This window comes from Lissotriton vulgaris, chromosome 9 (assembly GCF_964263255.1).
Source record: "Lissotriton vulgaris chromosome 9, aLisVul1.2, whole genome shotgun sequence".
NCBI lineage: Eukaryota > Metazoa > Chordata > Amphibia > Caudata > Salamandridae > Lissotriton > Lissotriton vulgaris.
The window spans coordinates 943,234,441-943,251,409 of NC_141697.1; the positions used below are offsets into that span (position 1 = coordinate 943,234,441).

At 50.3% G+C, this 16,969-nt stretch overlaps 1 protein-coding gene across 1 annotated transcript in view; it reads right to left on the minus strand.

Annotated features, from left to right (window-relative positions):
* The window catches only part of RBM5 (RNA binding motif protein 5), a 242,450-nt gene that overhangs the window by 191,310 nt on the left and 34,171 nt on the right, over positions 1-16,969 (minus strand). The window contains exons 3-4 of the mRNA XM_086938797.1: positions 13,640-13,814; positions 9,826-9,981 (exon numbers count right to left, since the gene is read on the minus strand). Coding sequence (XP_086794923.1) covers positions 9,826-9,981; positions 13,640-13,814 — 331 coding nt within the window. The remainder of the gene's footprint in view (positions 1-9,825; positions 9,982-13,639; positions 13,815-16,969) is intronic.

A 16,969-nucleotide genomic window follows, 5' to 3' on the forward strand; every position in this document is an offset into this window, starting at 1 on the left:
CTGCTGACATTCATATCTGTGCATAGACCGCCACCTAGTGTTGGGTCCGGATGATTGCACATTGTTGTCCTGGAAGAGTCTTCGAAGTATCACGAGATAGGTGGCTCCTCCCCTGGACTACAGTGCGCATGGGCATCGCCTCCATCCCCAGATTGTTTTTAGCCATTGGCAGAGATGGAGTGAAGAATGTGAGTGATGACCATGCTATGAGCATATGTGTTTGTATGAATAAATACTGCAGCTGCTACAGGCGCCGGGGAGGAGGGCGGGCGATATGAATGTCAGCAGCCCTACATGCCAAGAACAGATGCATACTGGTAAGTAGCATTTGCAGTTCGAGGCATGTGGGCTGCTGAATTCATATCTGTGCATAGAATACATAGCAGTCCCTCCATTAACGGCGGCCGTCCGTGCCAGCTGCAGCAGTCTGAAAAAGCGTTTTTAGAACAGCCCGACCAACAGCTGCCTGCTGTTTGGAATGCACGTCTACACAGTAGTGCTTAGTGAAAGTATGTGTGGTAGACCATGTGGCTGCTCTACAGATATCTTCTAAGGGAATGTTACCTAGGAAAGCCATAGAGGCCCCTAAATTCCTAGTGGAGTGGGCCCTCGGTGGGATAGTGAGAGTGCGCTTAATTCTAGCGTAACATATCTGAATGCACTTTACTATCCATCTAGCAATCCCCGCTTTGGAGATAGCGTTTCCCTTGTGTTGTGTGGCAAAAGCAACAAAAAGTTGTTTGGTTTTGCGGAAATCTTTCGTCCTGTCCACATAGTACATAAAGGCCCTTTTCACATCAAGGGTGTGGAGCATGCGCTCCGCCAGCGTCTCTGGGTTTTGGAAAAACACCGGCAACTCAATCGTTTGGTTCATGTGGAATTGTGAGACCACTTTGGGTAAGAATTTAGGGTTAGTGCGGAGCACCACCCTGTTAGCATGTACCTGGAAGAAAGGTTCTTGGATGGTGAGCGCCTGCAGTTCGCTAACCCTCCGTAGCGATGTAATTGCTACTAAGAACGCAACCTTCCAAGTTAAAAACTGGAGCTCACAAGAGTGCAGTGGCTCAAAGGGAGGACCCATCAGCCTTGTAAGAACCACATTGAGGTTCCATTCTGGAGCTGGTGGAGTCCTTGGTGGAATGACCCTTTGGAGTCCTTCCAGAAAGGCCTTGGTAGCAGGGACCTTAAAGAGTGACAGGTGCTGCCTGTTCTGGAGGTATGCTGCCATAGCAGACAGGTGAATGCGGATGGAAGAGTACGCTAGATTACACCGATACAGGTGAAAAAGGTAACATATGATGTTTTGAATGGAAGCATCTAGCGGGTCAATGTCGTGGTTCACACAGTAGACGACAAACCTCTTCCATTTAGCCGCATAACAAGCTCTAGTAGTGGGCTTCCTTGCCTCTCGAATGATGTCCATGCAATTGGGAGGAAGATTGAGGTAGCCAAACTCTAGGACTTCAGGAGCCAGATCGCCAGGTTGAGCTGTTGCGGATCTGGGTGCTGAATGTCGCCATGGCTCTGAGTCAGAAGGCTGGGAGTGAGATGAAGCCTTTGATGCGGTACCACGGAGAGTTCCAGAAACGTGGTGTACCATGGTTGGCGAGCCCACGTTGGAGCAACCAGGATGAGCGTCATCGAGTGTTGCCTGAGCTTGCGTGCCACCAGCGGTATCAGAGGTGCTGGGGGAAAAGCGAACGCAAATCTGCCTGACCAGTTCATCCACATCGCATTGCCCTGTGATTGGGGGTGTGGGAACCTGGCGGCGAAGCTTTGGCATTTTGCGTTCTCCCTTGTGGCGAACAGGTCTATCTCTGGATGACCCCACCTTTGGAAGTACGGTTGGAGTACTGATGGATGTATCTCCCACTCGTGCATCTGATGGCTGTGCCTGCTGAGCAGATCTGCCATCTGATTGTCCTTGCCCGGGAGGTGCTCTGCCATGAGGAAGATGTTCCTCTGAATGGCCCACTTCCACATGCTCTGAGCCAGATGAGACAGCTGTGGAGAGTGTGTGCCTCCCTGTTTCTGGATGTAGTACATGGCCGTCATGTTGTCCGTCCGGATCAACACGACCTTGTTGCACAGATGTACTTTGAACGCCTTTAAGGCCATGAAGATTGCCATCAGTTCCAACACATTGATGTGCATCTTCCTTTGCTGTAGTGTCCATAGTCCCTGCACAGTGTAATGGAGTACATGCGCTCCCCATCCCTGGAGAGAGGCGTCCGTCGTCAGGATAATCTGTGGGACAGGCTCTTGGAAAGGTCGGCCCTTGCAAAGGTTTTGTGGATTCCACCAATGCAGAGAGTTGTGTGCCCGACCGCTCACCAACACTAGGTCTGTCAGTTGCCCACGAGCCTGAGTCCACTGACGTGCAAGGCACTCCTGAAGCGGACGCATATGTAGTCTCGCGTGCGGGACAATGGAGATGCAGGAGGCCATCATGCCTATCAACTGCATGAACACCTTCGCGGGAAGCGAGTGTTGGGGTCTGAATCGTTGGATCAGCGCCTGGATACTGGCGATTCTCACTGAATTCGGCTGCGCAGTGGCTGCCAGAGTGTCAATTGTCGCGCCCAGATACTGTCGCACGTGGGCGGGCTGGAGATGGGACTTTGGGTAGTTCAGAGAGAATCCCAGATCGTGCAGGAGATGAATGGTGCGTGACACGTGGTCTACGCACTGCTGTTCTGTTTTTGCTTGAATGAGCCAGTCGTCCAGGTATGGATAGACGTGGATGTGCTGGCGACGGAGATGCGCCGCCACAGTCGCCAGGCATTTTGTAAATACCCTTGGTGCCGTGGTGACCCCGAACGGCAGGACTCTGAACTGGTAATGCTGGTCTAAGATTGTGAATCTGAGATACTTCCTGTGGGAAGGATGCAGGGGAATATGAAAATAGGCATCCTTCAGATCCAGCGTAGCCAGAAAGTCCCCTTGTTGAAGCAGGGGAAGCACCTGCTGCAACGTGAGCATATGGAAGTGCTCCGAGAGGATGTACCAGTTCAGGGGCCTGAGGTCCAGGATCGGCCTGAGTGATCCTGTATTTTTTGATCCCCAAAAAGGACGGGAGTAAACCCCTGTTCCCCGCTCTTGCAATGGAACGAGCTCTATCGCCCCTTTTTGCAGCATAACTAGAACTTCTTGCTGCAACAAGGTCAAGTGCTCGCCGGACATAGGACGGCTTCTTGGCGGTATGTCCGGTGGAATGGACGTATGCTCTAGACAGTACCCGTACTGGATAAGAGACCTCACCCACCTGTCCGTGGTGATGGACCTCCACGCTGGCAGGAACTGCTGGAGTCTCCCCCCGACCGGTGTTGTGTGATCGGGGGGCAGTGACAAGACGTCACTGCTTGTTGGTGGTGGTGGACCTGGAGCCATTGTTTCCACGTCCCCTGCCTTTGATATTATTGCCTCTGTAACCACCTCTACCCTTGTTGTTATACGAGGGCTGGGTGTTACCCTTGTAGTATTGTGTGGACTGGGATGCCTGTCCCCGTGAGGTGCCTTTTGAATGTGAGCGTCGAAAGGAACCACCCCGAAACTGCTGACTTTGCAAAGCCCCCATTGACTTGGCAGTTTCGGTATCCTTTTTCATCTTTTCTAGGGAGGCATCCACCTCAGGGCCAAACAGATGGTCAGGATTCACTGTTTGACTCAATATCGTGGTTTGGATGTCGGGTTTGAACCCCGAAATTCTAAGCCAGGCATGGCGTCTAAGTAACACACTTGTATTGATAGCTCTGGAGGCTGTGTCTGCCACGTCTAGGGCACATTTGATGGATGCATTTGTAATGAGTTTACCCTCCTGAATGAGCATCTCTCCTGCCTCCTTGTATTGGTCAGGCAAGTGTTGCAGAATGGCCTCTAATGTGTCATAATGGGCCCTATCATAACGTGCAAGCAGGGCTTGGGTGTTAGATATTCTCCAGATGTTAGCTGCCTGTGCAGCAATGCGATTGCCTGAGGCCTCAAAGATCTTGGACTCTTTGTCTGGGGGAGGAGCGTCACCAGTAGTCTGAGAATTCGCCCTCTTCCGAGCGTTGGAAACAACCAAGGAGTCCAATGGCAAGTGTCCCTTGATATAAGTGGGATCCGTGGGCGCTGCCTTACATTTCCTGTCGATGCGAGGGTTGACCACCCGCGCCCGGGTGGGCTCTCTGAAAACCTCCGGTGCATGTTTCAGCACCCCTTTAAGCATCGGTAGCGTTTTGACTTGCTTTTCGGCTACCGAGAAGGTGTCGAACAAGAAGTCCGCATCCACGGGGTCCGAGTGCAGCTCGACGTCGTGGTTCGCCGCAGCTCTCTCTATTAAAGCATTGAAGGCCGCCGAGTCGGGGACGTCTTGGCGGCGAAAAGTTGAGTGTCCTGACCCGACTGCGGGTCTTCTGTGTCGCTTCCAGCGGCCCAAGGCACATGCTCCTCCTCCGGATCCGAGTACGCAGGATAGTTGTACTCGGCATCATCCTCGTCCGCATCGGCTGCGGGGGAATGCGTTGGCGAGTGTTCCAAGGCCTGTGGGGACACAGGTTCCACCAGAGCCGAAGAGTCGGCATAGTACTTCTTGTTTTTTAGCGGGGATCTTAAAAGGTTCCAACGCCGGCTCCGTCGTGATTTTTCGTTTGAGGAGCGACAGTTTCCCGGTGTTGGCGTCGATGAGGACCTCACGACGTTCCTCTACCGCAAGCGGCTGGAGCCGAAGCTTCGACACCACCAAGGCAGCTTTCGGCGTCAACACCTCCCTTGAATGTCCGCCCTGTTTCGGCGCGAAGGCCTTCGGCGCCGACTTGGGTGGAAGGGTGAAACGAATAGGCGTTTGCTCTTTGGTAGGCTTAGGCGTGAGCGTAGGCACTACAGTGTCCTGAGTGGGAACCACAGTGGACTTTCGGATCCGTTGTAAGGATTCCCCCACTTTCTTCGTAAAGGTCGCCGAGGGCTGAACCGGCTCGAGCGACACGTCATCTTCGAGAGCCTGATCGCCGGTAGGCACTTTCTTCGGGACCGACGCCCCATGCCTATGCGCGTCGTCGCCCTGACGCTTCTTCGGAACCGTCTTCGGGTCCCCTTTCGGCGCCGACGCGGCCGCGTTGGAGGCCTTCGCCTTCGGCGCCGACCCCGAGGGCTTCGGGTCGGCCATCTTGGCGTGGCTCTTCAAGTCAGCCATTTTGGTTTTCTTGGAAGTTGACGCCTCCAGAACCTTCTTTACCAACGCCACTTTCAGTTTTGGTTTCGCATCCGAGGGTGCGTGACCAGTTGGCTTCACTTTCGTTTTCTTCACCATAAGTGATGGCTTAGAAATGTCCGCGACCGGGCCCGGAGGCGGTGACGTAGGACTCATAGTTAGATCTTGGGTAAGGCCCGAAGGCGATCCCTCGACCTGGGTCGTATGAAGGGGAATAACCCCTGAGTCTGATTGGGGATGCTCCTCCTCTGAGCTATCTCCCATCGTGGTACAAGCCTGATCGACGTCCCCTACCTCGTCGGAGACTTCGTCAAAGTCCTCCTCACCCGCGTCGTAGGTCTCCTCCTCGGACGCGGGGTCAGAGTCCGACCCTCGCACGTCGTCTTCTCCCTCGACAGATTCCTGGAAAATGTCATCTGGTGGGGGCGCCGAAGCCGATAATTGAGCCTGGAGCCGATTGGCCCGGCGAATCTTCAAAGTCTTCCTGCTTCGGAACTTCGAACACGCCATACAGGTGTCTTCGCGGTGATCCGGCGACAAGCAGGTATTGCACACAGGGTGCACGTCGAGGTGTGAATATTTTGAGTGACACAGCGGACACTTTTTGAATGGAGTCCGCTCCATAGCAAAGGGTGTAGTGTAGGCCCGTCCGCGCCGAAAGCACGTGGAAGGGCAGCAAGAGATCGGAGCTGAGAGTCAGAAAGAAACCCGTACGCAACTATACCGACGCCCAGCCTAAAGACCTTTTGGTCTCGAGTAGAAGTTGAACAACTATCGGTTCCGACAGAGGGAACCGAAACACATCCGAACCCAATGGCGGAAAAAAACCAATCTGGGGATGGAGGCGATGCCCATGCGCACTGTAGTCCAGGGGAGGAGCCACCTATCTCGTGATACTTCGAAGACTCTTCCAGGACAACAATGTGCAATCATCCGGACCCAACACTAGGTGGCGGTCTATGCACAGATATGAATTCAGCAGCCCACATGCCTCGAACCTAGTGCTATATGAATGCAAACCTTTCTTCCCTTTTATCCCTCACCTATCCTTCCCACTCCAAATAACAGACTAATATCCCCCACTGAAATTACTTTCATATTTCACCATACTAATTCACCACTAATCCTTTATGGTCTTCCGGAGTAGCTACTTCAACACCCCATCAGGGGTAACAAGCGCTATATAAATACAAACCCCTTTTCCTCCTCTATCCTTCCGCTATCATTCCAAATCCAAATAACTGACAAGCCTATACACCACTTAAAATGTACTTGCATGTTTCACTATACTAATTCAACACTAATCCTCCATGGGTCCCGGAGTAGCGTTCTACTTGTCGAAAAAGCGATTCGACGCCTCGTCAGGGGAAGTAAGCGCTATATAAATGCAATTACAATACAATACTTCACAAACAGATGTCTGATGTTCCAGAAATCCTGGTTTCTGTCTAGGTAGACTTTGAGAACCCTATTGAGGTTTTCAGAAAAATGTAGGAAGGGTGATAGATCGGTTAATCTGAAAATCAGAGATATGTTATTTTAGACACACGTCCTCGTGGTCCTTGCACCTGCCCGGTAGTGCCTTAGTGAACAGAGTGCTAGATTTGCGGTTCCTGTTTGGCACCAGGGGTTGTTGCTGTTTGAGCAGAACCACTGCTCATGGGAGTCCCAGTCTTTGGATGAGCAAGGCAGTCCCGTCCTCCGGGGTTTGAGGTTGCAGACCACAAAAGACGCCGCGATTTAGCAGGAGCAAGTTTGAGGGTCGACAGGCATGTAGGCTGGGGCCAAGTCAGTTGGTGTCGTCCTCTTGTTAGCAGCTGCACAGCAGGTCTTCTTTCTTCTTGTTTCGGAATCTGGATCTGAGGAAGGAAGGTTCAGGGTGCCCCTAAATACTAAATTTAGGGGCATTCCAGGTAGGGGGAAGGTCAGGGACCAATGGGTTCCTTCCCTGGGGTGAGAACACCCCCTATCTTGCCACTCTCCAGTGGGAGGGGGGTAGGAGCCGTCTGATTGAGCCCAGAGTTGTGCTTCACTTTGCTTCCCCCACATGAGGGGGCGTGTTGGCAGAGGCTGGCACAACCCCTTTCCTCACTTAGGGTTTTTCCGCCCGTCTTCCCGCCAGAGTGGGGGTCAGAACTGGTGAGTACCATTTGCAGAGTACAGCAAGTGGCCTGGAGAAGCTCACAAAAGGCGGCATGCCATTGAAGCTTCCCCTGCCCATCCTGGGGGATAAGACCTAGCACCTCGCCCAGGACGTGCATTGTTGCAGGCCCAGGAGAGCAGATGGCTCTCTACCCAGGGGTCCAGCAACATAGGCAGTCTGTGGGTGTCAGGGTAAAGGGCCCCTTAGGGTGGCACAGTAAGTGCTGCAGCCCTTAGGGGGGTCTTCTCTGGTCACAATGCCCTGGGTACCATTTACCAGGGGCTGTCATGAAGACAGATGCCAATTGGGTTTAGGCTGTAGTACTGTTTTTAGGGAAGGAACACAGGCCCTTGGAACCGGATTGGCAGGGACCCAGGGCACACCAAGGAAAAGTGCATCAGTTATCAGGCAAAAAGTGGGGGGTTATTGCAACAGAACCCCACTTCCTCACAATAACAGAGCCTCAACTTCTAGCCTACTCTGTCTACCAGAATCTCAATCACTACCAAGAAGCCTGATTTTGAAGAATCGTCGAAGATATCATCGACGAAGTCCCCGCCGACGGACCCTCCGTCGATGAAGACATCATCATCGACGTCTGCCCTCACCGTCGACGACAGACCTGTCGGACGACGGATTTACCAATTCATTCTCATGTATCAATGGTGGTAGTTTTACCTTCGCAGTCAACACCTCATATCGTCTGTACCTTTTCAACTCAAGACTTTTCAAAGGCATCAGTAAGATTTCTCCGCTTCTGCCTTCGTACCTTTTAGAAACTTACGTTAAAAGAGAAGGACGAAGACTATGAGGGACCATTTCACACAGCTCACCATCCTTCTGAGCTTAACATCACGTGTCAGGATGATGACTACTATCTGGAACAATATTACCAGGAAGAACTTCTGGTTCCACACCATGGATTTCATCTAAGGGAGTCACGCCAGAGGGAAATGAGTCCACACCCCCCCCACGCTCATACAAGCTATCCAGGCCATGCTGGCGGATTACCGTCTAAGGTTTACCCCACAACAGGCTGTTCCAGACAAACCACCTGCACCAACGGTGGTTCCTGATCCATTACCCCAGTCTGAGTTTCCTGTTACACCGGCTCATCCTTCAGGTCCTTGTGAACAGGTGCAGCTTGACACTTCCTTCTCTGAAGAGGAGGTTGAAGAGGGAGAATTACCTAAAAATACTCATATTACGGATCCCTGGGACGAATCTATTAATACGGATACCTTCTCCATCTCTTCCTCTACCTTCTGACTACACCCCCCTGTCCCCCAGCGGACATCGGGGGCTTTCATAATTTAATGCAGCAGGCAGCAGCTAGATTCCAATTGCCTGTTACGGTCGAGCAGACCGTATTTTTTACATGATTATTCCAATTGCCTGTTACGGTCGAGCAGACCATGTTTTTTTTACATGATTTCGAGGAAGAGTCCAGGAAGATCATGCGAGCTGTACCAATCAGACTATCTGAAATGAAGAGGTTAAGATCATCAAGACGCCTGCATCTATTCCAATAGTGCTTCCTCGCATAGAGAAAAAAACAGTGCCCCGGCTAACAGCCCATCTTGTCCCATTGGTAATCCACAACCAGATTCTGTAATTTCCCAAGCTGCCCAACAGCAGATAGCTGAAGAAGGTCCGAGTACTACCACTGGTGAGGCTACTCTGGTGTGATCAGTATCATTCTGGTATTGGCTCTGTAGAACTTGTTGATCACCAGAGGAACGAGTGGAATTGGTGGAGAAGCGTGAAGTAATGTCTCTGACCAAAACAGGGGACCCGGCGCCAAACCAGAACCATGCACCAGTCCTCCCTTGTGCCGCTGTTGGCGCCCTTTGTGCGCTAAACTGGACCCCCCTTTAACCGAAGCCTAACACCAGGAGGTTTGCTCCCACAACCCTGTGGCCTGTTCATGAGCAGCAACAAACCAGAAGCCCCCAATCCCGCATTGGATAATAATGGGCCTCAGCACTCTGCACCCAGCCTCCCCAGTGTCTTTGAGAGAGCTTTTAGAGTGCCCCTGGGGGAACCCTGGTTCTAACGCCAGAAAACCTACTCACCCAAAAAGTCATTGCCAGACTTGGCTCTAGAAACAAAATCACGAAATTTTCAATACAAACAAATTGGTCTGGGTTCAGTCTGTGTGTGTGTGACATTTCTTGCCCAAGACTGTACAACAAATGCTTAACACTACCTCTGATTAAGCCTTACTGCTCACCCACACTACCACAAATAGAGAGTAAGGTGCCATCTTCTTTTACCTCTCCCTTCCTTTGGGGCTCCACTGGACTGTGCACACTATACCCAATGTTGGTATAGTATATACAGAGCCAGCTTCCTACAGTCCCAGTTAATCAATTCATGCAAACTGAGTATCCAATCAGTAATAAAGTCCCAGATATATAAATGCATGTCACGTAATGCAGTAATCTAGAAATGCAAAACAGTACAGAAACATTTTGCTTTATAAACTTACAGAATAGTCTGTGACTGTGATGGGAAGTCCTCGCAACATGATTGTTTTGCTTTCCCGCTCATCGCCAAGGTCCTGTCTATAATCATGTTCAGCGTAGTCTCCATCAGAGTGGTACCCATCTTCCGATCGGTCACTGTTCCTTCTCACACGATCCCTCTGTCATCAAGGAAAAATTGTTGTTCAATAAGTGCATTAAAAAAAAAAACAACCTAATGTATGGGCTGACTTTAACGTATCGGTGTTAAAGTCAACTATGCTTCGAAGTTACCTTCTTAGTGTGTTTTATTTTACACACTATGCACCTAGCCAATGTGAGCTCCAAGGTACCTTTTACAATTAACGTAACTGATGTTAGAGGTGGGCTATTCAACAGGTCACAAATGATTTGTGGCAGCTGAAGATCTAGCATTTGTTGCTTTACTAAAGTCATATTTAAAGTCACCCATGTAAGTTGTACAGACTATACGCAGCTCACATTTGACCTTTACTTGTGCAATTTCTGTACTACTTTAACACAGCCTTAACGAAAGGTCAACTAGGAGTTTGCCAATCAATCGAAATGTTTGGCAGTGCAAGGGACATGGATATTTGGCGAGACGGAGGGCAAGCAAGGGCGATCTGCTTTAGAATGACACATGCAGTGGCGGAAAATCCAAATGTGGCAGTGTCACTGACAAATTGAAGGAGGGGGCATTTATTGCTAGATCCTTTACAGATACGCATATATCGAGAAGTTGGGTACATGGTCAGAGATGTATGGGCTGTTGCTGTACAGCTGCCCATCCCTCCCCACCCTTGAAGCGAGACTGCTTCACTGGTAAACGGCTGTGAGTCATAACTATTCTCCTAAAGCCTAAGAGTTGCAGATGGATTACTACCACACTCAAGGCCACAAAGGTAGATTGAAAATCACATACTTTAAACTGCTGCACAATTGGTACTGGTCTCCAGCTAAGCTGCACAGAGGACTGAGCCCACATAACTGGTGGCGCTGTGGGGAAGGCAGATGCGCTATTGTACATGTCCTCTGGGGCTGCCTTGAGCTATCCATTTACTCAGGTGCGGTGTGGCCAATTTTGACCCAGCCAAGAGGAGGATGATCCAAATTTAAGGGACACGTCCTACTTCACATTAAATGCTGGCCGGCAATTGGACTGACAATGACTAAACTGTGCATCTTCAGACACTGGAGGCAACCTTTCCATCCATGGGGACAAAATGGCTTTTATAGCTGACTTAAATATCAAACTGCCATCACATAATAAACAAAATGACGTGATCAAACTCTACTGTGCGATAAAGGGACCCTTTAGATGACCTAAGGAACAGTTGGCTAGGGGTTCCAGGTGGAAGATGGGGTTTCTTCTTGGAGATCAATGTACCACAGCCCTTCGCTGGTATGTCTTGGGAGGATTATGGGACTGGGAAGTGCATATGACCACTAACCTCTCAGTAGAAGGGACACTGTTCACGGTATGCAGCAGTTAGTCATGTACGCTGTGTGTTCACAGTGCTGGAGTGGCTGTGTCATTATCCTATGCCTAAAACCGACTGGTTTAAAAAGACGTTCAATGAGATTATAACCAGTTATGCACCATAGTTTTCTTCTAAAACTGAATAAAGAAATCTTACCCACTGGCCTGGCATAGATCAGCCACCCCTCTAGCTCGGTGCACTATACCAGCGGTAAGGGTACAGGTGCATAAGCCCTGTACCCCTACGTGTCTAGACCAATTCTTAGACATTGTAAGTGTAGTAATGCTATTAAGAGTATATGGTGCTGGGAGTGTGTCATTAGGAACGCCACAGCACCATAATGGGTAACTGAAAACTGGAAAGTTTGGTATTCTCCTTCTCAGCACATTAAATCCACATGGATGCCAGTGTGGGATTTAATGAAAAATGCAGAGGGTATCTTAGAGATACCCCTTCAAAAAAAAAAAAAAAAAAAAAGAACAGCCTCTGGTGGGTTCCATGACTGGTACACACCAGCCTGCCACCACAAGACATGTTTCTGGACCCCTGGGATGGGATCCATCGCTCCCCGAGCCCAGAAACACCTTTACTGGGCAGAGGTGGTCACACCTACTCCAGGCCAGGAAGAGCCATCTGTGGCAGGGGAGCTACAAAGGCCTTGGCACCTTTGTAACACAACCCCCAGACTCTCCTGCTATCAAGATCAGGTCCCCTTCCCGTCTCACCTCCTTTTCGGCGGGAAGACGGGCAGGAAAAATTAGCACAGCCCAGAAGGTGTGCACATCTCTGCCTACCCCACCCCTCAGGCGGGGGGAGTCTGGGTGAAGCCAACTCTTCTGTGCCTGCCAATTTGCAGATGGCAGGCACTCTCCATTCAGGATTAGGGATTGTGCCCAACTGGGGTGAGCACACCAAGGGTGTAGTCACCTTAAGGTCAGTAGCACATTGGCTACTGTCAAACGTTACCATACATTCTCCCAAGTCCGTGGCAGACAGGACCTAAGCGAGCAAGAACATTTGGAACTTCTTCTGGAAAAAATTGCGAGGGTGCAGGCCTATAATATGACAAAGCACCAGAAAGTAATGGTAATAACCAAGACAGACTCCTGGTGTCAGCACCCTCTCTAAGGCTCCTTTGGCAAAGAGAGCAGCTACTTCCTGGTGGAGCAAAGAGATGGTCGGCTTGTCTGTCAGCTGGCCGCAAAGGGGTGGAATGGGAGGTCACGAAGGGGCAGTAGTAGTCCCTTCAAACAACCTGAAGAACCTAGCAGCCTGATGTTATTGGCCTCCAGTAGGACAGGTGATGGTGTATCCTGCCTCCCACTGGGTGCCAAAGATGGTAAGATGGAAAATTAAAGGGGTTTGGATGCTGCCACTGCTAGGGTGTGGTGGACTGGCCAGATCTCTGCCTGCCCGGCCCATCAGGTCTGAGTGTACCACATCATCAGCCATGCAGAGCCTGGGAAGCTTGCACACCATGGTGGCTGGGCAAGTAAAGATGCGGCTGGAAGACACTTCCGTGAACACTAAAGGAGTGAAAGGCTGACTAGGGTTTGCGAGAGGCCATGGAAAGACCCAACGACCTGGCCGTAGACCTGCTGGCCTTAAAGCACTCCAGCACTGACTCCACCTAGTCCCCGATTAGACTGAGACATAAAAATAACTATAAGCGCCATTTGGGCATCCCAAGAAAAGCCAATTCTCAGCCTGGTTTGGCATCATAAGGCCACCAAAGAAGAAACTGCTCTGCTACTTGGTCGTATCCAACCCACATCGAATAGTAACTTGGCTGCAACTATCCTGCGTGCATTAGCTTGGCAAAGTGTGGCCAGGGCTTCCTCCGAGACCAGGGGCACCACACACACGTCACTTCCAGCCCGGACAAAGCCTACGACGCCTCCTATCGACTCGCAGGGATACTGCTCCGGAAAAAAAATCTGGATCTAGTCCACCAGGTTATTTACTACTATGCAAGATACACAAGCTGGAAAATAATTTGTTGAACATATTCTATCTGCTCCAATGAGAAAACGTGTGATAGAGCCAAACAATAGACAATGCAGATGTTTTTGAAAAAAGAAAGCAAAGATGTTTCTCCCATTCAGCAGGAGTAGCACAAGTTTTTGGTATACTGTACATCTGCCCACATTCTCAAGTCATTTTAAGATGCTGGTAGGCGTGGTACATAAGTGCTGTAAACAAATCTGAAAATAAGCACAAAATAATGCACTGATAAAAATGCCAATTAAGGTCCTCTGAAATTCACACACATTCACTACGTGCAATTGTTACACTAAAATACATGCATTTAACAAGGATATTGTTTTTTAGCTCTTACCTCTGGGCTGTCATAATCACGGTAATCGTCATATCTATCACTCCGTCTTTCATCACTTGACCTCCTGTGGTCAGATTCTCTTCTACGGGATCTGTATTCACGATCATCACGGTAGTCACGACCATCTCGATCAAAGCCAGAACTGTACCTTCCACTGCGCTCGGTCCTACTTAAGCTGCAAAAAAAGGCCCACATTTTTCGATACCGAGTCACACAAAATAATCTCAATGTATGATCATTTAAAAGCAATTTGTTGCTGACCAAGTCGTGCTTAAAGCAGACCCCCCAGGATATAGCGGCATGGGCTAGCAAATTTAGCGGCACAAAAATGGAAATTTAGCGGCACAAATATGGAAATTTAGCGGCAATTTTGCGGCATTTTATTTGGCCATTTTTCCTACAACAAACACAGATATTTTAGTTTTTTTCGTTATTTAACAACATGAAGCAATGTAGGTATACTAATTAAGCATTTCTCCCTAGAAACACTCTTGATTGTGGGTTTAAGTAATTCCCTTTTCCTACAGCTTGACAGTTACACGAAATGAATGTCCACAATGTAGTGGTAAAGCTCTGGTTTAGGGGTTACTTTTTGTTAAAACCTCCTGAACCTCCATCTCTCCCTTCATTCTCTGCTCAACCTGCCCTTCTTTCTGTACTTGGCCTTTCCATCCTACCTTCTCTCTTCCTTCCTCCTTTCCTCTCCTCTCCTCTCCTCTCCCATCCCCTACCCCTCTTCTCCTCTCCTCCTCTGCCGGTCACCCTCCCCAGCCCAGCCCGCCCCTCCTCTTCTTAGCTCCACTTCCTTCATGTACTCTCCTCCCCTTCTCTACCCTTCCCACTACCCTGCTCTCCTTCCCTACCCTCAATTCTCCTCTCTCTACTCTTCTCTCTCTTCTCTCCTTCTCCTCCCTCCCTCCCATTCTGTCCCCTCCCCTCCTCAGCTCTCCTCTCCTTCTCTTCCCTTCCTTTCCTCCCGTTTCCAGAAGGGGTCCTGGCACTCGTCTCGCAGGCCTCAGTCAGTTTTCCAGGCCTCCTCCTAATGTTCCGTTTCGCGCTGACACGAGTTTTATCTTAAGAGGTGCGAGCCGGCAATTAGTCTGCACGAGTGTTGCAATGAAGGACAGCATAAATAGAATAACTTCAAGTGTGGCGTTTATTGCAAGATAGAAAAGTTTAGGTGGTCACAGTGACGACGTGACGAAGCCAGCCAGCAGTCAGACTCAGCAGACAGTGACTGAACTCACTACACGCCAGCACAAGGTCTAGCGAGACTGTGTGCGCCGGTGACGTGGCTGCACTGCGCCTGGGGGGGGCACAGTTAGTATTCGCCCTGATCGCCCATCAGGGCCTTTCTTTCCCATACTTATTGACCCTCGGCTCCAGGGGAGAGGGCAGGGCCTCGCCCCAGTCACCGGGAGGGTCTCCAGCGGAGACCCAGGCGCGGGAGGGGCACTTCAAAGCCCTTCACAGTGAGCCTAATGCCCCATTAAGCTGGCCCATTAAGCCCGGAAAGTTATTCTTTTGTGTCCTTCCCGCCCGCCCCAATAAACAACGTGAGTGGGCCCCCAGGATATAGCGGCTTTTGAAAAAATGCCGCGATTCCTACAAGAGTGCCAATTTCGCGGGCACTTTTGTAAAAATCGCGGCATTTTTATGAAAGTGCCGATTTCGCGGCAAATCGCGAAATCGCGATATCCTGGGGGGTCTGTTAAAGTAATGCTTAAATATATTCATGTCCAAAGTAGCCAACTTTATGGATGGCGGGAAAGGGTTTCCCTAGAGCAGTTCCAATTCATACATGTTCACAACTTCAGCCGCCCTCCCCATGCTCCATAACAAACTACTTTTACATGGGAAAACATCACAAGCAGTTTTCTGTAGGAAGATCATGAATTAGTGTACAGATGTTAAGTATATAATACTACTGTTCTCTGCTTGAGTACAAATTACTTATCACCCAGCATCCCCCCGGCCTATCAATCAAAATATCTCACTGCCCTTTTGGACCCTCCTTGGTTCCCCCTCAATCTCTACAGGGTTTTGGCCCTTCACAGGCACATGCACAGGCACTTTGCCCACCCGCCCAAGTGAAGTATCATTTTTATCAGTAGGGCAACTGGTGTCCACTGGTTCTAACTCCCACTTTGGCAGGGAGAACCAGTGGAAAAAACAAGTGAGGAAGAGAGGTGTGCCCACCTCTGCAAACTCCACCCCTCAGGTGGGCGAGGCAAAGCACAACTCTCCGTCACTGCCATTTTGAAGACAGGGGGGGGAGGGGGGAGGGGGGGTCTCCACCAACCAGGGACAGACTCATGCCCCCCTCCCACTGGCTGCATAGTGGGGAGTGTACCCAATCCCAGGGAAGAGACCCATTGGTTCCTACCTGTAACGCCCCCAAATCTAGTATTATGTGGAACCCCTGCACCTTGCTTCCTCAGACAAGAACCTGCAGCAAGAAAAGAAGGACCAAACAGCTGTGCCGAAGCTAAGAGGAAGACACCCACTGACGGCCCCAGCCCTACCGGCCTGTCTCCACCTTAAACCTGCTCCTGGAAATCGCAGTGTGTCCTGCGACCAGCAACTTCAAACCCTGGAGGACCTGCCTGCCTTCAACCACAAAGACTTTGTTTCTCATGAACACCAGATTTGTTCATCTGCAACTTCTGGCCCCGCCGGAAACCGCAAAAACTCTGCACCCACGGGCTACGGCCAGAGTTCCTGACCCGAGATCCGGCGACCCCAACTTCCCTCTCAAAGTGGTGGTCGCACCCAGAAGTTCTTCGTCCCCAAGCCTGCAGTGCCTTTGCAAATCGGAGGTTCCCCATTGCAAACAAGGCCCCTGTCGTCGAAACAGCACCATGCACCCGCCGCCCTAGTGCCCCTGAGGGTGCACCTTTGGCGATACTTTGTTTCCTCTGAGCTAAAGTCCAGGAGCTTTGCTCCCACAACCAAGTGGCCTGCTCGTCAGCATCAACTAACCGGAGTACCCCTATCCCCCATTAGATAACATTGGGCCTCAGCACTCTGCACCCGGTCACCCTAGTGGCGATGAGGGTGTAACAGGGGTGCACCCTGACCATGGGGGACCCCCGAGTCTACCCAGAGACCCTCAACTCCTACTACCAAATACTTACCGTAAAACCGATAACCCTATTTACCTCCATGGGATAACATAGAAACTTTTCCAAGAAAAACAGTCAAAGTGTGGAGTTTGAAAACCTAAAGAAATTCTTTAAAATTACACTGTTTAACAAAAACGATTTTGGTATTGCTACTATGTATGTTCTTTGGGATTGCCCATTTCCAAAGTTGTTGGGCTAGAGTTGA